The 24199-nt window shown below is 40.7% G+C and overlaps 1 protein-coding gene across 1 annotated transcript in view; it reads right to left on the bottom strand.

Annotated features, from left to right (window-relative positions):
• PSMB7 (proteasome 20S subunit beta 7) overlaps nt 1-22546 on the bottom strand; it is a 57129-nt gene extending 34583 nt beyond the window's left edge. The window contains exons 1-5 of the mRNA XM_053563058.1: nt 22409-22546; nt 21889-21982; nt 20984-21081; nt 19611-19751; nt 12703-12818 (exon numbers count right to left, since the gene is read on the bottom strand). Of these exons, the coding sequence (XP_053419033.1) occupies nt 12703-12818; nt 19611-19751; nt 20984-21081; nt 21889-21982; nt 22409-22470 (511 nt within the window). The 5' untranslated portion in view covers nt 22471-22546. The remainder of the gene's footprint in view (nt 1-12702; nt 12819-19610; nt 19752-20983; nt 21082-21888; nt 21983-22408) is intronic.
• Nucleotides 22547-24199: the final 1653 nt, after the last annotated feature.

Here is a 24199-nt window from a genome sequence, read left to right as displayed (position 1 = left end):
TATAGTTAATTTGTGTTACCTTGCTTGGAAATTCAAATGAGACTAGAATTCAGTTAAATGTTTTAAATGATTAAACATATGCTATTGCCATTCACTGTTCAGCAATGCCACTCAAGTATCTGTTCTAAGAGGATTTACTTTAAAATAACCTCATTCAAAAACCAAAGCAAATAAACAAAAAACCCAGTGTATTGGTCTCCATTTTCTAAAATCTCTAAAGATGTTCTTGATCTTAGCATATAAGAATTCGCAGTTCACTTTACCTAACTTTCCTAAGAGAACAATCCAACTCAGGATAAAATCTGAAATAAATGAAGAAAATTGTGCAATCTACATATTGCTTTTACTTATTCTACACATTTAAAAACACTTTCAGGCTCAGTGCCTATAGCACAGTGGTTATGGTGCCAGCCACGTACGCCGAAGGTGGCAGGTTCAAACCCGACCCAGGCCAGCTAAACAACAATGACAACTGCAACAACAACAACAACAAAAATAGCTGGGTGTTGTGGCAGGTGCCTGTATTCCCACCTACTTGGGAGGCTGAGGCAAGAGAATTGCTTAAGCACAAGAGTTTGAGGTTGCTGTGAGCTGTGACACCACAGCACTCTACCAAGGGCAACATAGTGAGACTCTGTCTCAAAAAAATATAAATAAATAAATAAAAACACTTTCAATGTCAGGCACATTGTCTCACGCCTATAATCCCCAAACTTTGGAAGGCTGAGGCAAGATTACTTGAGGCCAGGAGTTGAACACCAGCCTGGGCAACACAGAGAGATTTTTTTTCCATCTCCACAAAACATCAGCCAGGTGTGGTGGCATATGCCTGTACCCCAGCTATCAGGGACACTAAGGCAGGAGGAGAATGTGAATCCAAGAGATAAAAGGCTGCAGTGAGCTATAATCACACCACTTTATTCCGGCCTGGGTGACAAAGTGAGATCCTGTCTCTATATAAACATATAAATAAATAAATATTAAAAACACCTGCACTGGCGGTGCCCATAGCTCAGTGGGTTAGGGCACTGGCCACATACATCAAGGCTGACAGATTTGAGCCCAGCCTGGGCCAGCTAAACAACAATGACAACTACAACAAAAAAATAGCTGGGCGTTGTGGTGGGCACCTGTAGTCCCAGCTACTCAGGAGACTGAGACAAGAGATTGCTTAACCCAAGAGTTTAAGGCTGCTGTGAGCTATGATGTCCGGGCACTCTACCTAGGACAACATAGTGAGACTGTCTAAAAAAAAAAAACTTGCATTGACATGGCTTGGGGATAGTGGAATTTTTTTTAGAAAACGTATTATTTTTATGTCAGAGATCACTAAGATAAAAAACAATCTTAGCAATTCTATAATCTATGTAATCAGACAGGCTAAAGAAACAATAGAAGACTGAAATAATTTTCTAAAACCTACTGCTTCTAAGTCAAACACTAGGAAGATCCTGAAAGCCAGCAAGTAGAAATTTACTTTTGCTAGTAAGATCTATGTATGCTCTTTAAGGTCTTAGACCCTGAACTCAAGTACAGGGGTATTTTCCCATCTAACAGACAAGGAAACTAAGGCTCAAATGGTTTCTAATAATTTGCCCATGGCAATATAGTCAAGGGAAGTAGAACAAGATTTAAAACCCAGGTCTTGTTCTTAAGCCCATGCACCTTTCAGAAGGGCAACTCCCCACTCTTTCTCAAAACAAACTACTCCCAGGTGCCGGCTCAGTGGTGGCAGCAGCTTTGGGAACACAAAGATGCACAGGAGGTGGCCCAGTCCTGGCACGCCCTAGCTGTCTGACCCAGGCTCCACGAGGCTGCCAAGCTGCTCCACCAGGCACCACCCCATCAAGCACCAAGTTAGCGCTGCCTCAGAACCTTGGGGCAGGCTGTCTGACACCCTAGCTGCCTTCCAAAGGCACAAAGGGCTGAGGGCAGTCTGCATCTTGCTCAAGGGCGGCTCTGAGGGTTAAATGAGATGCCGCGCGTAAAGCAGAATGCCCGGCACAGAGTAAAAGCTCAAGAAAGCCAGCTACTGTCATCGCTCTACGACCAAGGTCCCCATCCTCCAGCAGCCATTCTAGATAATCATTCTCAACAAGTCCCAGGGTTGGCAGCCCCTAGAAACAGAAGCCTTCGAAATTTCTTTTCTCAAAGTCATGACATTATATGAGGCAGCAGGAAATAGATTTCTACTGCTTTTCCCCAAATCAATTTAACCAGATCTTCTCAGGAAAAAAGCTGTTCCTTCTGCTAAAGAGCAGTCCGTTTTAAGCACCCAAGGACCTGTTTGCCACTATGGCCTGCCAAAGTATAAGATGTATGCAGTGATAAGAGTCACACGTAGAACTTTCTAATCCATCAGTGTCAGCTCTCCCTGACAGAGTGCTTACTCACACTTGCTCATCGTTAGGCAACTGGCCATTCAGCCTGGATAAAATTTGGTGCTTTTCACAGACCTGGGGACTGGGATCATTTTTCACTCCCTTCCTGCCCATAAGGCCTAGTCTTCTGGTATTGGTGCTTGCTCTGGAGGCCAACAATGCCAATGTGTGAAAAGCTGATTTATGAATATAAAACAAGGTTGGTGCCAGGGGACCACGTCCGGCCACTAGAGAGCAGTGCAGCACCTCTCACTGCTCAGTGAAACCGAGACCCAGGCCTTAAATGGTTTAATTGTATGCATGCATTTCATTATAAGTCTTGGCCAAAAGCTTCCAGGCAAGGCAAGCCAAACAATCAGACAATTCTTGCATCGCTTGCTAAAACCCAGATTTGTCCTTTGTCAGCATAAACAGTTTAATGTGATGTTTTCACTCCTGAGTAAGCACTGAGTATTACACTGAAACCCCTCATGAGGGGAAAGAATGCTTTCTTTTCATCAGCAAATGTACCTCAATGTCAAAGTCTATTTGACATTATTCCCAATGAATTAAAACAATTATTCCAATTAATATGCTCAAAAATATTTTTACTCCAAAACAAATTCCTCAAAAAATGGAGTTTCTTATCCAAATGAAATGCAGTCAAAGAGGAGTTAAATTTTACTCTAATAATTTAAAACACCACTTGCAGGGAAGAGGGATTCTTCTTCTAACTGCAATGTCTCATTGACCTCACAGGTTACAAACACTTATTCTTAAGAAAAGACTAACAATCAGGGGCATTTGGGCCTAAAATGTGAAAGGTTCTATTTTATTAGCACATTTTAATGAAATGCTACAAGATATGGAGGAGAGAACACAGGCATCACCTAACCCTATGTTTACAGGATAAGATGGAGGATGAAAATTACCTTAACATATGCCTGTCCTAATCAGAGTGAGGCCTGCCAAGGAGCAGCAGCTCCCACTCGGGGAGAGCACAGGGCACAGCCTCACCCTCCTGCTGCAGGAGCTCAAGGCAGTCCCAGCTGATAGGGCTCTCAAAGGCTTCCCTTACTCTGGTCCACAATGCAAGAGAGCTTCCCAAATTGCATAGTACTCCACTTTGTATGCTTTTTTTTACACTTTTGTGTCCCTCAGAATCCTCAAGGACAAAGGGGTTTTAATAATTTATAAAGTATACCTAGTTTTAATCATAAGTAAAGATTTACCTTATTCATAGAGCTTGTGAGCAAACAGGACTTCCTATTTACTAAGAAAAAAGTACGGCTACATATATTTTCTCATTTTTAATTAATCTGTGGACCAAGATGGTATTATCTCCATTTTATAGATCGAAAAATGGTTAAGTTCAGAGAGGCAAAGGGGCCTACTCAAAGTCACACAGCTAGTAATGGCACAGTGGGAATCCAAACCCAGGTCTAACTATACAGTGAAAAGTCTTCTGATGCATAAAATGACTTTCTACTCAGTCTGACCTGTAAGGAGGTAAAAGACATCGAGCACAAGATTATGAGACTATAAAGGCGTTTTTCTTTAGCAGGGGCAATTCTGGTCTAATTTTAAAGTAAGAGCAGGCAAAGATGAGTTAGTTAACCTCACTTTCTCTAAAGTTTGGTTTAAAGCCAAAAATTTAAAGCTATGAGCATTTCATTTAACTATTCTGAAAAGTATTCTGGCAAGGGCTTTTACTTGACTAAGAATTAAACTCAAATCTGAAGACTTCATGGTAAAATGTAAGAGCAGGAACAAAAAAAAAGGAAAAACAACAACTTATACATTAATTCAATACCTCATTATTTTCTCTATAAGAGACATTTAATTTTGTTTTACAAAGAATCAAGATAAAGTCCAATCTAATTAGAACAGATTAAGAACTGGCAAAGGCTGACTATACTACATTCCCTGTAACAGTATGATGCATTTTAAAGTAAACATTTTCTCATTTCCTGATAGAATGGCACCATCTATTGGCTTAGTACCACCTCTGCAGCAACCAAGAAGCAAGACACATTATTTCAGCTTTCATGGGCTTTAGGATCCCAGTCATTTTATTCCCCACACTCCCTAACAGCATAAATTTTAATTTATAAAATCCATGCGTGCACATTTTAAATCTAAAACACATTTAAATTATATTAATCAAAGCAGGAAAAAATGCTAGAGCAATCTTAGTACACAGAACTACATATAGAAAATGTGTTAGCACTAAAATGATCCCAAAACTGTGCACTGTGCTATGTGCTACATACAAAGATTTTATGGATAGTATCTCTCTTCATCCTCACACATTTCTATGGGACAATTCTAGCTACCATTTTACAGAAGACATCAATGCTCATAGTCAAAAAGCTACATGAATGTTAGATAAAAGATCTGAACCCAATTTGATTCCAAATGCCAGCTTTTTCCACTAAGCCAAAACTGCCTCAAAAAACAGCCAAGAGCAACACATAGTGGCTGGCAAGGTGGGATCACAGATGTAATCTGGGAGGCCATGGAGGGAGGACTGCTTGAGGCCAGATGTTTGAAATCAGCTTGGGCAGCATAGCGAGACCCTGTCTCTAGAAAAAAATATATAAAATTAAAAATTTAGCCAGGTACAGTAGTGCACACCTATAGTCCTGGCTACTTGGGAGGCTGAGGCAGGGGGATCACTTGAGCCCACTTGAGCCCAAGAGTCCGAGGTTGTAGTAAGCTGTGCTCACAATCACAATACCCCGATCTGGGCGACAGAGTGAGACCCTGTCTCTATAAATAAAAAAATAAATAAATAAACAAACAAGTTCCAGAGGTGAGGTGGCACTGGTGAAGCAGAGATAAACTGAAGCCAGGGCTTCCGCCTGTTTAACTAGGATTCTAAGTTATACTCCAGGTGGTTACAGGAAAGCCTGGTCTCGCCAGTCCCGCCTATATGGACAGAGCTCCTGCCAGCACACTTCCTCGCTTGCCCCGCCCTAGCACAGAGAAGAGGGACACAGATGCAACCCAGTCCTGATGAGACACAGGCTTCCGGAGCCCCATGTACACAGTCCACAACACAGCTGCCACTGGCAGAGGAAAAAGAACTTCCAGCAACACTACAGCTAGGAAGTCCGTATGTATGTGCTATGGGAAGCTTTTTATGAAGGCCTGTGGACTAAATACAGCTGCTGCTAAAGCCACGCCTGCCTTAAGAGTTGAAAATGAATATGGAAGAAATATTTGCCATCTTGAGGCACACTAATTTGATCTAGCACAGGGTACCTTTCAAAACCAAGTCATGTGAAGATATGAAAATGTCTATACAAAGGTTGCGTTCAGTGCACAAATACAGAGAAAATGGCAAGACAGAAGTTCCTATCACAGTTCCTAAGTTCCCACTTAATTGTAAGATTCTTTTGCCCACAAGGTGAGATATCCCGTATGCTCTCTTGTCCTGTGTCTTTCTAACTGCTCGCAGGCCCTGTAAACTGGGATTTGTAGGTGCATTCCAATAATTAGGAAACTGCATAACCAGTTTATCTGGAAATTGAATTTTATCTGGATGGTCCTGGCAGTGACCCCAAGCCTTCCCTATTGGTGCATACCAATGTTTATTCCTTGAGTTAGTAGTCCTAAATTGTCCAAGGACCTCATTTCCAGGAATGTCATGCTTGAAATTTTATTCATATTAATTCTCTATGTGGAGAAACAGACAAAAACAAAAATTTTATAGACCCTGCCAACACTGCTACAAGGAACACTGCCAAAGTAATAGCAAAAGATGGTCCCCGAGCTTCTTCTGACACTACTTCAGTTTGCCTAATAAAGAAAAGCTGGCAAGTTCAAAGAATAAGCTAATTAATCTGAGAATTAAAAGAATCCACATTTTGTCTATAAAAAGTATGACTTAAATCCTTTCTCTTTCTTAATAAAGTCAGAGAATCTTGCCCAGCTTTCAACAATCATACTTATCAATCAATAGTAGTCTCTTCCAAATTAGGCTCTTAAAAAAGAAGTAAATGAAACCTAAGGGGTCCTTTTTCTGTTTTGAGAATGGAGCAAATCCCACTTGGCCTAGACCATATGTCACATTCGGGGGGGGCAGAAAAATCAGAGACCAAGGTTCTCACCCCAACTCATGCATTTCCCTGTGTGTCCTTGGCAAAGTAACCTCTCTGAGCCTCAATTTCCTCATCTGTCAGACAGGGATGATAGCACCAACCTCACAGTGTTGCAAAGATTAAATCTGTAAAGCATCTCACAACCATCACTGGTGCTACAGCTGGACAAATGTTGCTGTTATTACGACCAACACTGTGTGCACGTAGATTTTAGGGCAGAAACTGTCCAAAGACCATACCATAAGGAATTTGGTACATCAGTCTTCCAAGTAAACCCTTAGGAAGGCCAGTCCTCACCAGGTTCCTGGACTCAGTGCTCCATGCAGATGGAAAAGATGAGCAAGACTAGACAGGTGTCTTCTATTCAATGTAAATTAGGAGTAGCCTTCAGGCGCCTGGCTAGTCTCCAACATAGGCCCATGGGGAAACAAAATTTACACACCCTTGTCTTATGGGTAATTTGCTCTTACTGTCAAATCACTCAGAAAAAAAAAAGACTAATTGCAAAGTTTTGCTTTTTTTTCATAATTAAAAACTCGTAATTTAATTGAAACATGAGAATTCAGGTAAAATATTCATTCTCTCACTTAACCTACCCTGTTTCCCCGAAAATAAGACATCCTCCGAAAATAAGACCTACTTACAGGAAAGATAAGACGTCCCCTGAAAATAAGACCTAGCGCATCTTTGGGAGCACACCTTATTTTGGGGGAAACAGGGTAACTTATGGAAAGCCTCAATCCCACAGTGAATGTTAATATTCCACGGAGCATTTCCTCTAGAAACCTTCCACACCCAGTTCCTTATCCCGTCCAGGGGGAGGGGGAGGGAAAAGGGGGGGGTGGGGAGAAAACACAGAACAACAACAAAAACTGAAGCCAGATTAGGAAGAAAGAAAGCCCTACACAGCTACTACTACAGGGAACAATGGCTAAAAGAAAGGAAAAGAAAGAAGACGACAAAAGCCCAGGGTGATACAAAACCTTATTTTACATTCTCTGTAAAGGGCTTTTCTTCACAATGGACTTGGATTGGAAAGAAAGAAAAAAACAAAAAGCATGTTGTCTTGGGGAAGGAGAATTATGAATTTTTTTAAAATTTCCTTTGCTACAATAAAGCTATTTCAGTAAACAGTGTTTTTAACATGCAAGACAGAAAATCTACACATAGAGAGCAATCGAACTTTAAAAAACAAACAAATGCCCTTTGGGAATTTGTATAAATATTTTTAGTATTCAGAAGCAAGGCTTAACAGCGTAATGAAATAACATCTATAAGATGATAAAAATCACAGCAGCTGTATTGTACTAGGGCTTGCTTGAGATGGAAGACAAGGTTTTAAATCTCAGCTTTGTCACTTACAGGCTGAGTGATACTAAGTGAGCTGCTAAGTCTCTAAACTTCACATTTCTTGTAAAAAAAAAAAAAAAGCAATTGATAACATCCTTTACATAGAATTCTAATTGAAAATGATGTGACAGCATCCAGCAGACACTAAACACTCCATATATTAACATATGCTTCAAACTTTAAATAATACTAAACTTTAACCAAAAAAAAAAGACTTGTCACATACACACTTTGTACTTTTTCCTACAGCCAGACTGGCGCCACACAAACAGAACACAATCTAAACCAACCTTACTCCACCATGGGAACTGTAAACTTAGTTCACAATGAATGGCAGCTTAGGTTTCTACTAACACCAAGTTTCAGATATTCTTTGGCACAAATAATTTAGAGAATCAGAAAATTATGTTACCATCAAAAACTCACTGAGTCACACAGGACTCAACTAGACCCAGACTCTATTCTGAAACTTCAAAATTTTACCGAGGCAGAAGGAACAACGGCCAGGCAAAGCATAAGTTTGGCCAAGGCTGCAGTCCTAGACTCCTGCTTCACAGCTGGGAGGGACTTGCTAACTCAGCCTGGATGGAGGGCTGGTGGGGTGGGGTGGGGTGGGGTGTGGTGGGGGGGTGACTTCAGGCTGCCCTGGGGTGGGGAGAACACTCCAAGCAGAAAGGGCATTTCTGAAACAAGGCAGCAGTGGGCTGTTCAAGTCTGTTCAGCGGAGGGTAAGGAGCTCTGTTCCACAAAGGCCTGGGGTGCAAGTGGAGGAGAAACAGGAAATGAGACAAGAAAAAGGGCCCTGAGCCCAAGTGGCAAGGGAGGTGGCCCCAGCTGGAGGAGTTACTGAAACTCCTGTAGCCACGAACCAGCAAGGTGAGAGAATGGTGACAGAGACCCAGGATGTGGTCTGGGGTTAGCTGTCTCCTGAGTGCTCTCTGTATTAACAATGGCGATGTCTGCCACCACTAGATCAGTCCACAGCCTCAACATTTCTGACACGGATGCAAGCTCCCTCCCTGCCCAGACCCCTCACACTCAGGCTCCCTACAGCTGTCAGCCTGCTCTTTCTCATAAGCAAATTTAATCCTCTCCCTCCCAGCTTGGAAACACTAGCTGGGAACCTCCGGGACAAAATCAAAACAGCTCGGCCCCTCCCCAGCCTTGTCTCTGCCCCACCCTCTACAAAGTGCATCGCTCTTCCAGCTGCCCCTTCTTTGCTCCTTACATGGACTCCTTCTCCCCACCCCCACCCCCACCCCCACCCTCTACTCCTGCTGCACCCATCTAGCAACCCCTAGCCTTTCGGTTCCCAGACCACTATACTGACCCCTGCACCACAGGGCCTGAAGTCTTTCCCTGGGGTGGGGGTGGGGGGGCACTAATGCCTACTCCTCAGGTCTCTGCTTAAATGTTACTTCTTCCTGCCTCTCACCTACCAGACTGGCAGAAATGCTCTGTGTCAGTGAGATTGTGAGGGAAAGAGTATGAACTAGTGTCAACGTTTTGGAAGACAATTTGGCAATGGCTCTCCAAAGGTTAAAAGCACTGGACGGTGGGCTAGCTGCTGCTTTTTTGGGCTGCCCAGCAGCTGTACTTCCTTCCAATGTCTGGGGACTCCACCAGCATAAGAGTGAGAGGCTGAGCTTCTCTGATCAGAAGCTCCCACCCTTCCCTATGAGGAACTCTCTGGGATGAAAGAAATGACAGGAAGACTCAATTCCAAAGCAGCCAAGGTCCAGCAGCAGCTGTACCAGCAGTGGAGACAGAGGTTCCTGCACTCACCTATAATGGCTTATTCTGAAGCAGAATCCTGACACTGTTCTTGGCCCCAAACCCAGTTTATGCCCTCCCAGGTCTGTTGTAAGCTACCTGCTATCCTTTAAAAAGAAAATTCCCCTTTTCCTTGAATCATCCACTGCTTACAAAAAAGAGTTCTAACCAATATAGGCATATACCCTACTCCAGAAATGCCACTACCAGGAATTTATCTAAATAAAGTATATGTGTATACAAGTAGACCAAGACACGTATGTTGCAAGAATCTGAAAATCCAAATATCCATCAGTAGGAGAATGTGTCAGTGAAGTCATGGTATAAACCATAAACTGCAATTGTATATAGCTCAGTATTACAGAAATCATGCAGAGCTATATATACTGACGGGAAAATTTTTTCAGAATAAGTTAATAGTAAGGGAAGAATATGATGTATATAACCTGACCTTATTTGTGTATTTTGAAAAGGGACAGACAAACCCAAGGTGCACCAAAATATTTTCTGGAAAAAAATACAAACAACTCTTAACAGTGACACAAACACGCACAAAAAAATCTCAAAATAATTTACTCATTGGATGCTCCCGATGTCTTGTTCTTCTTAACCTAGTCTTTCAAACTAGGTAACAAATTAGACTGTGTAAAGTAAGTGGTTTTTAAACCCTGAACTCAAACTAGACTTGGAGGGACAGGAGATCACTGCTGGCCAGGACAAAACACAAGAAGAGACTGCCCGAGTTATTCTACCTTTCCCACTGTTTAAAGGTATCAGAGAGAAATAAAAACAAGATGTTCAGGGAGGTAACAAATACATTTGAATAAAGCAATTCAGAACAATACTAAAATTACCCTAAGTATCTTCATTTTAAAATAATTACAAAGATTCATCTATATGGTACCTGGGGGTAAATCATTCTCCCCAACAAAAAGGGAACATCTGTTGTACAAAAACCTTCTAAGAGGCTAACGAACACAATGGAGTAACAAAGTCTCAAACTGGCAATTTCCAAACTAACTCAAGACAGCAGTTTTCCTAACTGCAGAGCCAAGATACCAAGACAGAAAATCTAAGAGATAAATGACGGCTGGAAAAATACCAGCTACATGTGACATGTTCAAATTGCTAGACCTTTCAAATTTGACCCAGATCATAAGAGAAATGTTAGAACTTGAAAATCCCAATCCTTCTAAAACATAATTTTATCCCCCCCTTTTTTTTAAGTCATTAAAAAAATTCTCTTATTTAGCAGTTAGAGATAAAATACAAATGTAAAAGGCTGATCTGAGAAAAGCAACTACTATTTACTGGCCAGGCATGACAACAGATGCTGTGTATACATTATTTTCAACAACTTGGTGTAGTAGGCATTGTTGCTACCATTTCACAAGTGAGGAAATCAAGGTCAGATAGGAATCGAATGCCCACAATCCCTCAGAGGTGACGAGGTAAGGCAGGACCCTGGTCACTCTAGCTCAGTGGTTCTCAACCTTCCTAATGCCGGGACCCTTTAATACAGTTCCTCATGCTGTGGTGACCCCAACCATAAAATTATTTTCATTGCTACTTCATAACTGTAATTTTGCTACTGTTATGAATCATAATGGAAATATCTGATATGCAGGATGGTCTTAGGCGACTCCTGGGTCGTTCGACCCCCGAAAGGGGTCGCGATCCACAGGTTGAGAACCACTGTTCTAGCTAAAAAAACAAAACAAAAAAACTCTAGTCATGTACCAGGCATGTTTTGAGGTGAGGCCTCCACTCTAGCTGTCCATCACCGAGAGGCTCTTCCACTCAAATCCCACCTTCTCTTTAAAGATCTACCCTGACCTTTCTATTCAATACTGCAACCTGCCTTCCACCCACTGCTGCCCACCATTCCCAGGTCCCCTTATCACATGCAAATGTTTCTAAATTTTTATTTTGAGATCACTGTAAATTCACATACAGATGTAAAAAATAACACACAGAGTTTCCATATACCTTTGACCTAAAGGCAATATCCTGTGTAACCACAGTACAGTATCACCTGAATTACTTTTTTCTCCTAGTTTCACTTCCTAATACAGGTTGAGGATACCTTATGCAAAATTCTTTTTTTTTTTGAGACAGTGTCTTATTATGTCACCCTCGGTCACAGCTCACAGCAACCTCAAACTTTTGGGCTTAAGTGAGTCTCTTTCTCTCAGCCTTGCAAGTAGCTGGGACTACAGGCACCCGCCACAACGCCCAGCTATTTTCTTGTTGTAGCTGTCATTGTTGTTTGGCAGGCCTGGGCTGCATTCAAATCCACCAGCCCTGGTATATGTGGCCAGCACCCTAGCTGCTGAGCTACCGGTGCTGAGCTGCCCTTACGCAAAATTCTTAGGACCAGCCAGGCAGCCAGGATTCTCACACCTGTAATCCCAGCACTCTGAGAGGTCGAGGCAGGTGGATTGCTTGAGCTCAGGAATTTGAGACCAGCCTGAGCAAGAGGGAAACCCCATCTCTACTAAAAATAGAAAAACATTAGCCAAGCGTTGTGGTGGGCACCTGTAGTCCCTGAGGCGAGAGGAATTCTTGAGGGTGCCGTGAGCTATGACACCGTAGGACTTCACCCAGGGCAACCAAGTGAAACTCTATCTCAAAAAAATAAAAAATAAATAAGAAACAACAAAATGCTCAGGACCAAAAGTGTTTCGAGTTTTTGAATTTCAGATTTTCTCAGATTTGTACTCAGACTAGCATTCCTAATCCAAAAATCCAGAATTAGAAATGACCAATGAGCATCAGGTCAGCACCCAAAATGTCTCAGATTTTGGAGTATTTCAGATTAGGGATACTCAATCTGTATATTATAAGTATAGTTTTATAGCTTTTTATTGTCTGTCTACCCCTACTAAAACATAACTCCTCACAGGTAGGAATCTTTCTCTAAATTTTGGATTCACTGCTATACACCAAGGACCTCGAACAGGGACTAGTCCATAGTAGGAACTCAGCAAATTATCCGTTGACTAAATCAAAGCACTGTACTGCACTACCACCTCCAACAGGAATAGACCAGCTCTTCAACAGACCATCTCGGTAAATAAGATTCTGAAACATCAGGGAAACATTACACTCACCCATGGTGACATAAGGCAACTTATCAGTTGATCCGTGAGGATAGATGCTGTAGAGGTGAGGTCCAGTAACATCCACTCCCCCTAACACTAGGGCTGCACCAATGTAACCTTGATACCTGGTGATCAGAGTTTGCATAAGAAAAAAAAAAAAAATGAGTCTACACAGCATCACTGTAACTTAACCAAAAGTTTTTCTTATACCATTTCATTAAGGGATTATTATTTTGATGGGAACAAAAGGAGGAAGGGAACTAATATTAGATAAGCACCTGCTACCAACCAATAAGAATTATAAATTGTGTGAGGCACTCCACATAACTCATCTCAGTCTCACAGCTCCCTTTATCATTCCCATTTTAGAAAAGAGAAAACCAACCAAGAGACAGTAAGTACTCGCTGAGTGTCTCAGAGCCAACTTTGGGTTACTCCAAAGATTATCAGCACCACTTCCATCACACCTCTCTGATCAGCAGATAAACTACCATCAAAGTTGACAATGAGGAATTGCTAAGCTCAAGCTATTCAGTTGCTCAAATTATTAACCTCATCACAGTCTCAACAGGAAAACAGCTTTTCCTTTGAATAAAACTACAAAATTATAATCATTAATTAGAAGTGAACAATGAAATAACCTGATAATCTATAAAAACCACTGCTATCACCCACAGGATAAAGCTACAAGTCATCAAGAACTTTAAAAGGAGCAGATTTCTCACTCCATCCCAACTCGCCTGACTGTACACATACTTACTCTTTTGAACCCTTTTCCCTGGTTGGGTTTCCATTTCTTTCTTCCTTTTCTTTCTTTCCTCCCTATCTTTCTTTTCTTCCTCCCTTCTTTCCTTCCCTTGCTTTCTTTCTTCCCTTCCTCTCTCCCTTTCCCTCCCCCTAACTTCCTTTCTTTCTTCTTTCCGTTTTTGAAGCAAGGTCTTATTCTGTGGCCCAAGCTGGAGTACAGTATCATAGCTCACTGCAACCTCGAAGTCCTAAGCTCAAGCAGCCCTCCTGCCTCAGCCTCTCAAGTAGCCATAACTATAAGCACCTGCCACCACACCCAACTAATTTTTCAGTATTTTGTAGAGACAGGGTCTCACTACTGCTCAGGCTGGTCTCCAACTCAAGCAATCCTCCCTTCCTGTCCTCCCAAAGTGCTAGGATTACTGCCTTGGTCTAGTTTTCCATTTTTATAGACTCCTTTCTCTATATTTTAGTATAGCTACTTGTCTATGGCCTGAGGGTGGGGATTGCAGAGTTAAAGTTCTCTGCTGTGAGCCTGTAGCTCTTTGGGAAGAATAACAAAACCAACATTGGGTTGAATTTGCCACATGATATAATAAACTGATACAAATAAATTAACACAAGAACCAAAGTCATAATTTTAGACTAAGACATGGCTACACATCAGAAAGTGCTTTAGGTAAGTACAACAGTCAAGTCCAATATTTGTTTCCCCGTTCCCTTGATTAACAAACTATTATTTTAGAAAGAATCTTCCGATTGTAAGTGAAAAATTCAATAACAAGAAAGCATTTTAGAAGCACTCTGAAGAGGGAACTGAGCCCCAGAGAGAAGAACTTCATCCAAGGTCACATGAGCTAAGAGCATGGTCAAGACTAGAACACAGGGCCAGAGAGTCACCAGCACCACCACTCTCCCACCAGTGTCTCTCCCAGTATACCATCTGCCATCAAACAGGGTGTTTAAATAAAATAAATTAACACCCGGCGGTACCTGTGGCTCAGTGAGCAGAGCGCCGGCCCCATATATTGAGGGTGGCGGGTTCAAACCCGGCCCCGGCCAAACCGCAACAAAAAAATAGCCGGGCGTTGTGGCAGGCGCCTGTAGTCCCAGCTACTCGGGAGGCTGAGGCAGGAGAATCGCCTAAGCCCAGGAGTTGGAGGTTGCTGTGAGCTGTGTGACGCCACGGCACTCTACCGAGGGCGATAAAGTGAAACTCTGTCTCTACAAAAAAATAAAAATAAAAATAAAATAAATTAACACCCAGCTAGTTCTCTTCCAAGCTAAAATATAATATGATATCTTTAAAAGAATCTAAGATGTCTTGGCAAATTATTGAAATCCTTAAAAATTGATCCAGAAATTCTACTTCCAGGATTGTCTTATAAAGATATATTTAGGCAAATTCACAGAAATGAATGCACAAAGACATTTACTACATCATTGTGATGCTAAAAAAATGGAAACAGACACAGGGAGAAATGGCCTAATAAACTGATACAGCCATGATACACAACAGAACACAACACAATCATTGAAAATCAGGTATGTTTTCTCATGTATTATCAATGGTAGTACAAATTAGTCCAACTTTTCTCAAGGGCAATTTTGCCAATATGTATCAAAATGTAAAATGTGCGTATCTTTGACCCAGCAATTCCACTTCTAGGAATCTATTCTAGAATATAGGCTAAGGAATTAATTAGTCAAGTAACCCAAGGTTCTATATCCAAAGGACTGATGGGATACCAAATAATACCTTAAATACCCTAAACTGGGTAATATAGTTAATCCTTAATAATTGGTTAGACTGTAATACACCCACAGAATAACATATTATGGTAGCAACAAAAATTATGGTATCAATCAACAGCTCTTAAGTATACACACAAGTTTTTGCTAGCTGGGCATGGTGGCTCACACCTGTAATTCTAGCACTTTCCGAGGTCCAGATAAATGGAAGACTTGAGGCTAGGAGTTCAAAACCATCCTCAGCAACATAGTGAGACCTCATGCTGGGTGTGGTGGCTAATGCTGGCAGCCCTAGCTATTCAGGAAGCTGAGACAAGAGGACTGCTTGGGCCACAGAGTTTGAAGCTGCAGTGAGCTATGATGGTATTCCACTGTATTCCAGCCTGGGCAACGAAGCAAGATCCTATCTCAAAAAAGAAAAGAAAAGTTTGTTCCCATTTCAGGAGGGGAACAAGTATTCAGAAGTTCTCTGTGAGCTCAAGAGAACTCTTCTACTAACAGGAACAATACTCATAATGTACTATTATGTGAATATGGTTAGTTATAAAACAATGTACACTGTTTACTGTTCTAGTCTTCTAAATGTATAAATATGAGGATATGTGTATAGTATGAAAGGTATGAAAACAGATCTCAAAAATTTATATGCCCTATAACTATACACAACTACTATGTACCCATAACTAAAAATAAAAAACAATTTACAAATTTACGTTTTATGTGCCTAAGTGGCATTACATCAGGTGCCATTTACCTCCTTCTTTACACATTTCTAGTGTCTCAATTCCTTATAGTGATTACATATTACTTTTATAATAATTTGAAAAAGAGTTTTTTTCATTTTGAAATGCCCTGACATGAAAACTATTCAAGATATACTGTTAGGTGAAAAGATTAGGCTGTATTATAAAATAGCCTGGTTCAGTTTCTATGGTCTATACAACCATTATCCCATCTTTATAAATTGGTTCCACAATTGTATTCAATTTTTCAGAGGGATCTGTGACAGATAAAAGTTTAAGAACCACTGATCAACATAATTTTTGATGATATCATAGTGTATCATTCTGTGGACAGATTATAATTTAAACAACTTTTTAAGCATTAACCGTATTGCCCACTTTAAGGTATTTAAGGTATTAGTGGGTAGTCTATGAACTCTTTGCAACATAGAGCCTTTGGGTACTACAGTGATTCATTCCTTAGCCTAAGTTCTAGAATAAATTCAAAAGTATGCACATTTAACATTTTGATACGTGTTGCCAAAACTGTCCTTGAGAAAGGCTGGACTAACTTGTACTACCACCAATAGTATAAGAGAAAATGTAGCATGATTTTTAACGATTTCATTTCCAAATATGCATTATTAAACTTATTTTAAAAATCTTGAAGGGTTTATAATAATCTATTAGCACCAACTGTTTATGGATGGTAGGAATACAGATAGCACTTTCTTTTTTCTTTTTGTCTTCCATATTTTCTTTTTACCACAAATAGAAGGAAGGGAAGTAACTTAAAAGATAAAAGGGTGGAATTTTATACACCAAATCAAAATAGTGATTGTCCGTGAATGGCAAAAGTTCTGTTCCTTGGGCTTTTCAGTATTTTCCAAATTTTCTACAATGAATGCATATTACTTTTATAAGAAAAAAACACAACTAACATAACAGAGTCTCTATATATGCAACTAACAGTTTCCAGAATACAGACAACATTTCACTAAATTTCTATTAAACTCAACAAGGAAGCTCCATGCCCAAAGGACAAATATTCTTCTATGTCTAGCCATCATACATACAAAATAAAGATACTGCCTAAATATTGTCTATTGGACATTATTTTCTCACTAACTCACATAACAAGAAATGAGTCATTCAGGAAAAAAGTACAGTAATAGCAAGAAGAGTATCTTGTACTCCTTTTCAGACTCCTGAATTTCATAGGTATCTAACTTTGTGTCAGGACGTGTACTAGGCAATCTCACAGCCTTGCTTCTTCATTCCTTTCCTCCTCACAAAAAAAAAAAAAGCCCAGAGAGATCTGTTATGGAGAAAGAAACTGGCTAAGAAAGGTGAGGTAAACCACCCAAAGTCACAGCTGTCTGTGCTGTAGATAAGACTTAAACTAAACCTCTAAAGTCAATTCTCAAACTTTTTCCCCTAATACCACTCTGATTCATTTATGTGTATTCAATTCCACAGCAATGTCAAAGGCCGTAAAGGACTATAACTATCCTGAACTTGTGTTCCTCTCAAAACTGTTTGATACAATCTAACTTTTACAAAATATGCTAAACTAAAAATGACAAATCACTGAAAAAGAGAATTTAGAATTCCTAAAACATTCTAAAGAGATAAAGTGAAACATCTGCTAGATTATTTTGCTAAATGCTTAAAAAAAAAAAAGCTACCAATCTTCAAATATCATATATGTAATACACCACACAAGCCACCAGAGGGAGCTTTACATTTAAAATTAAAATCCACCTGTCTTCAAAATCTCATCAATAGGTAGGTTTTAACAAATTCTACTCATACTGTACTGTACTGGAGAATCTGGTCAGCAATAAGTCTCCTTAAGGTAAGAATTATGTACACAAACGCATGGCAATTACTGACACAAGGGCTCAGCACAGCCAGAGCAGGAACTGGGTAGGCTTCCTGCTAGTACAACCCTAAGCCTTGATCACATCAGTAAAACAGAACTATACTACTGGCCTTGCTACAGGGCTACACCAAACCTCACACATACTACCGAGAACCCAGGGGCCCAGCTACACCTGTAGATGAGGACCTGCAAATTCTCAGTAAGACAAGGGTCATGACAGCAAGAGAGCCAGGCAGAGACTATGACAGACCACATGCTCCCACTTCTAGGTGACATCCATCATTCAGTTCCAGGAGATTTCTGCCATAGGTTATCCACCTTCCTTCTGAATTTTTTCAAAAGAAGCCAGAAATCCCAATTTTTAAAAATACCATATGACCCAAATATATAGGGAGTAGCCTATGAGCCACCAGTTTACAATCTTTACTTTCTATTCAGGCTCCCCTTTAATTTTCACAACAACCCTTAAGGGCAGGTACCATGATGATCATTCTACACAAAAGTAAAAAGGAAAATCTTTGTTAAAGATAAGGCAGGTCATAAAAAAAGAAGCCAGTATTCCAACCCAAGACTAAAGGCCCAGACTATTTCTGCTATAATACACTGCCTCTCTTATAAAGAGCAAATGAAAAAACTGGCTTAGAATTTGAAACTGTCAAGACCTACACAAACAAAAGTAATGATGCAATTATTAAAGGAGAAAAAGAAATGAACTACTAATATGAACTGTCATGGAAATCAGCAGACAGTGAAAGTCAGGTCAAGTCAGGCAAGTTACTAAATCTCTGTTAGCCTCAGTTTGTTCACTTCTAAATAGAAGATCTTAATAGTCCCTATCTCAGAATTAAAAGAATAAGATATCTTGTATAAATCACTTTCGCATAGGGCTTAGTAGAGTAAAAGATAGGCTGATTAAGATTATCATGCCCACTAACAGCCAACTACAAATATCACTTCTCACTTCATTGTTTGTAGAGGAATGGAGAGTACTTTCACAAGATAAAGGTTCCTCCAGCTCTCCCTTTCTTACTACAAGCAACTTACAGAGAAACTTAGCTTCAGGAAATGACTCAACTAGCCATAAGTGATTTATTCACGAACAAAAAACAGACCCCATAAATTCAAATGCATTATCAAAAGCCTCATGAAAGGTGGCTCACGCCTGTAATCCTAGCACTCTGGAACGCCAAGGCGGGTGGACTGCCTGAGCTCAGGAGTTCAAGACCAGCCTGAGCAAGAACAAGACCCCATCTCAAAAAATAGCTGGGTCTTGTGGCAGGTACCTATAGTCCCAACTACTTGGGAGGCTGAGGCAAGAGAATCACTTGAGCCCAAGAGTTTGAGGTGGCTGTGAGCTGTGACACTACAGCACTCTACCAAGGGTGACAAAGTGAAACTGTCTCAAAAAAACCGTAGCTCAGGGAGTAGGCACCTGCCACATATACCAAGGCTGGCAGGTTTGAGCCTGGCCTGGGCCTGCTAAACAACAATGAAAACTGCAACCAAAAAATAGCCAGGCATTGTGGCAGGTGCCTATAGTCCCAGCTGCTCGGGAGGCCGAGGCAAGAGAATTGCTTAAGCCCAAGAGTTTGAGGTTGCTGTGAGCTGTCATGCCACAAGGGTGACATAGTAAGACTATGTCTCAAAAAAAAAAGAAAAAGAAATTAAGATGTCTTTTTAACAATAATTGATTTCTGGAACAAACTGTCTATTTCTGAATGCTTTTACCCAAGCTTTTAGGCTTCCCTTGATTGAAAAATCTAAGATACGAAGAAAAGATACTATAAAAAATCCTCATCCTGGAACCTTACCTGAAAAGCATCTGCTTCAGCATCCGATTGGCCGTCACGACTCTGGGAAGACGGCCAGTAGAGAGGGAGTGGAGCTCCAAGTTGGAAGAAATGAGCTGGGTTGTCATGTCTGTATCTGCAGCCGTCCCAGCACCACAACAACTGAAAAATACAGTTAGAAACTTAACTGAAATTTAATTACCAGAGGACTGAATTAAAGTAGAGCTTTGGGGATAACTTCAATGAAGATCAGGTACACAGAGAGATGTCTTGAGTGTATCTACACTACAATTGCTCTGTTTAACCAATCTTAAATAAACATAAAATTGAATATATATGTCTAAGTATATGCAAATAATATTCTCTATGGACCACTGAGACATCTCAAATCATTAGTTTCTGTGCCCACAACACAGTGTATTTAACTAATCCTACAAATATATCCAAGTTGTACAAACGAGGCTGATGGTAAGAGTCTTGCAAGTCAATACCTGCCAAGTATTTACTACCAAAAACCAGTCATTACACTACACCCCGGAAATAAAGAAAACAGAACACAGTCTTGGTGCTTGCTTCCAAAGCTGAGTGGAGGACACATGAATAGACAAAACTTATAAGACACATTATAATACAAATAGCAGTGCAGGTACCAAATGCCACAGGAAACTATAAGAGCAAGCAACTAATTCTAATTAGTAAGAAAAGGTCTCATATAAGCTGGATTTGAAAGAATAAAAACACTCTACAAGCAGAAAAAAAGGAAAGGGCATTTCTAAGCAGAGAAGCTGCCACAGCAAAGGTGAAATAACTTAGAGATGAGGGAAATGGGAATAGAGACACGAGGGATAGAGGAACAGTTCAGGAATAACAGGAGCATGGGTAGTGGCAATTGAAAAAGAGGCCAAAGGTAAGCTTTTTGTGAGAAGGTATAGGCTTTAAATATCATACAGAATTTTGATTTTATCCTTAAAGCAGTGTGGAAATGTGAAGTCTTTCAAAAATCTTTTAAAGAGGAAAGGGACATTACTTAGATCCAATGTGACAGAAAAATAAACAATGGGATGCAGAAGAAAAGCAAAGAGGTTGATTAAATAATTCCAATTGTCTAGCTGAAAAAAAAATAAAAAGACAGAGAACCTAACTAAAGCCTGAGCAGAAGGAAGAATAATAAAGGATTTAAGAGGCACACAGAAAGCAGAACTGGCTACCAATTAAATTGGAGAATGAAGCAAAGAGAGGACTTGAATATGGCTATGTTTAGTGCATGGAAATGCCATTTAAGAGAGATAGAAAATAGAAGCTGAACAACAGATTTTAGCAAGGAGCATAGTGAATTCAATTTTAGTCCTGTTAAGTTTGAAAATACAGAGCTATTCACACTAATCAATACTTACTAAATATTAGGAGATATGAAATGTATTTTTGAACAGTTCTTGTCAGCAACAACCATCCCTTCAGTTGCCCTTGTATCTGCTCCAAGAACTATGCCATCCTATTAATTTAAAAAAAGGTTTTTTAAAACAATTTTATGTATGTAAACCACAGCTCCCCATTCTAGCTTAAGGAAAGCAATGTTGACCATATCCTTCTCCCCCAATCCCATACCCCTAGCCAAAAACACCTACCAGAAATATTGTGCTATACTTCCAGAATGCAAAAATACACTTCCTAATAAATGATACTGGTTGAATCCTGAGTAGACAGTGAGAATTATCATCCCATTTTCAAATGAGGCTCAGAAATTCATTGAATCCTTAAATCACAGAAGTAATCTGGGAAAAACCTTAATTAAGACCCAGAAATATTTCTGTTAAAATAGCCACCAGTGCAAATTTCTTTTTAAAATGCCTCATTCTTCACCTATAACAATATATTTTCTTTGATCCTTACCACGATAGAAGGCAAGGATTATTATCTACATTTGAAGGACAGGGAAGGTATGGATATGAGAAGGAAAGTGAGCTGCCCCAAATTAAAAGCAGCATAAAAGCTAAACGGTGAGACACACCTACCTAACCTCAAATGTGCTCCCCATTACATCACTCAGCTCCTAAAGTAGTATTTTAAGTAAACTGATCTCCTGTCAAAAACTCTGCAAACTGAGGAAAGAATATAAACTGTTGATAAACGCACAAAACCTCCGTAGAAAAGCCCCTATCGCTCCTAAAAGTCCTTCTCACTATGTCCTCTACAACATTTGCTTTTCCATACCAAGCCAGGATAGAGAAAAGCCGCCAAGTGGTCTTCTGGTTCCAGTTGCCAGTTCAGTCACTGCTGCTCTTAATCTGTCCCCGCTTACCTTATAGACCACCCCAGCGATGGTCGTGCCAGTTTTCCGGGCCTTTGGAAGCTTGTATCCCTTCTTTGCAAAATCCGCTTCTAAGACAGCGTTCCTAAGAGCAAATGACAATAAAATGCTACAGGGCGAAACCACACTGTGCCGAACTGTCCTGAAGAATGCCTAAAATGAAAAACTGCTATTTGTTTTCACGCCCATCTGTTCACTAAGTCCTCCCACCATCAGCAGTATTTTGTCGCGTTTTCCAGCGAAAAGTTTCTGACAAGGGTCGCGATTCGCCTAAGGAGATAAAGATGAACTATGTCAAGGTACGTTAGGAAGGTAGGAAGACACACCCGGCCTCAGGAGAAACCCACGCTTAGGCCTTGATTCCCCTGAGTCACACTGGCCATGGGGTGCAGGCCGCAGGCTCGGCCGTCCTCCCTTTGCACGCAATTCCCAGATCAGGCCTCGGCCCAGCGGCGCTCCCGGCACAGCACTTTCACTCCCGCCCTGAACCCTGCCCGAGGCAGAACCCCACCTGCGGCAGTTATCAAACGTGAAACCTCCAACCGGTGGCTTATACACCGACACAGCCGCCATCTTCCCAAGATAAGCGCTTCCGGGTAGGGGGGGCGGGAGCAAACAAACAAACAAAAAAAAGAACCGAGCACTTCCGGTGCCGCCGGGTATTCGAGCTGAAGGGACGGGGCGAACTCTGCACTCCAGGACTGATCTTAGAGTTCCGGGTTCCTGGAGAGGCCCTGAGATGTTGGGAGTATATCGCCCCAAGTGGCACGGAGGAGAATCTGACGCCCGGAACCGGGAAAGGACTTGTCCAAGGTGGACGCACCAGCGAGCCGGTCTCCCGCTGTTCACACTCGACCTTTCTCTGAGTCAAAGCTGAACAACAGATTTTAGTAAGGAGCATAGTGAGGGGCTTCGGAGACAGATACAACCGAATCCCAGGCACAGCCTCACCACCTCCTGGCATTGAGCAAGTCCCTTCAACTCTCCCAATCTATTTCCTCCGCCAGCAAATGGAGATGTCCTCAAAGGCTGCTGCAAAATGGCCAATAAGCCCCCCAAAAGATGCTCAACATCATTAGATGTTGGGGAAATGCAAATCAAAACTGCAATGAGATACCAGTTCACATCCACTAGAATGGCTATAATCAAAAAGACAGAAAATCACAAGTATTGGTGAGAATGTGGAGAAACTGGAACCCTCATGCATGGCTGGTAGGAATGTAAATGGTGCAGCTGCTTCAGAAAAAAATGTGGCTGTTCCCCTAAGAGTATTTATACTTTTAGTGTATGCCCAAGAGAATTGAAAAAATATATTCACAAAAACCTGTACACAAAGGTGCACAGCAGTATTAATAGCCAAATAATGGAAATAACAACTCAAAGGTCCATCAACTGATGAATGGATAAGTGAAGTGTGGTAGATTCATATGATGGGATATTATTCAGCCATAAAAAGAAATGAAGCGCAGATACATGCTACAAGGAGAAAACTTTGAATCATTGTGCTAAAGGAAAGAGGACAGGCACTAAAGGCATATATTGTATGATTCCATTTATACAAGGTCAGAAAATTAAGCTTGTGAACTCATCCTAGAAAAAGTGCTACATACCTCATTGCTGAATACCGTTATGGTCATCTTCTAAGTGCTCCCCTTGGGTAGCTATGCACTAATAGAAGCAGCTAGTCTGCCCTTCAACGCAATGTGGAACACTTTTTCTGGAATGGCCATCAGAGCTGTCATAGTATGAGGGCTGACAATTCAGTTCACAAACTCATCCTAGGAAAAGTGCTTTTTTCATCTGATGTGTCTTTAACAGATATAAATTAATAGAAACAGAAAGATTAGTGGTTGCTAAGAGTTGGTGGAGAGGAGAGAATGGGGACTGATTGTTTAATGGGTACAGTGTTTTGGGTGGCATGATGAAAATGTTTTGAAATTAGATAGTGATAATGATTGCACAGTTTATGAATATACTAAAAACCATTGAATTGCCCACTGTAAGGTGGCTAAAAAGGTGAGCTTTACATTATATGAATTTTATCTGAATCTTAATAAGGCTATATTAAAAATTTTACATGGAGGGGCAGCGCCTGTGGCTCGGGGAGTGGGGCACCGGTCCCATATGCCGGAGGTGGTGGGTTCAGACCCAGCCCCCGCCAAAAAAAAAAAATTTTTTTTACATAGAAAGCATCTATTCTGGCACACAGCAGCTTTGTATAAATAGCTATTATTATTAATAATACATTTATTTCATCCTGCCAATAATCCTATGAGATAGCTATATAATTCAGCTCATTTTA

This window comes from Nycticebus coucang, chromosome 2 (assembly GCF_027406575.1).
Source record: "Nycticebus coucang isolate mNycCou1 chromosome 2, mNycCou1.pri, whole genome shotgun sequence".
Lineage (NCBI taxonomy): Eukaryota > Metazoa > Chordata > Mammalia > Primates > Lorisidae > Nycticebus > Nycticebus coucang.
The sequence above is the reverse complement of the archived record's forward strand: the minus strand, read 5'-3'. Positions and strand labels throughout refer to the sequence as shown.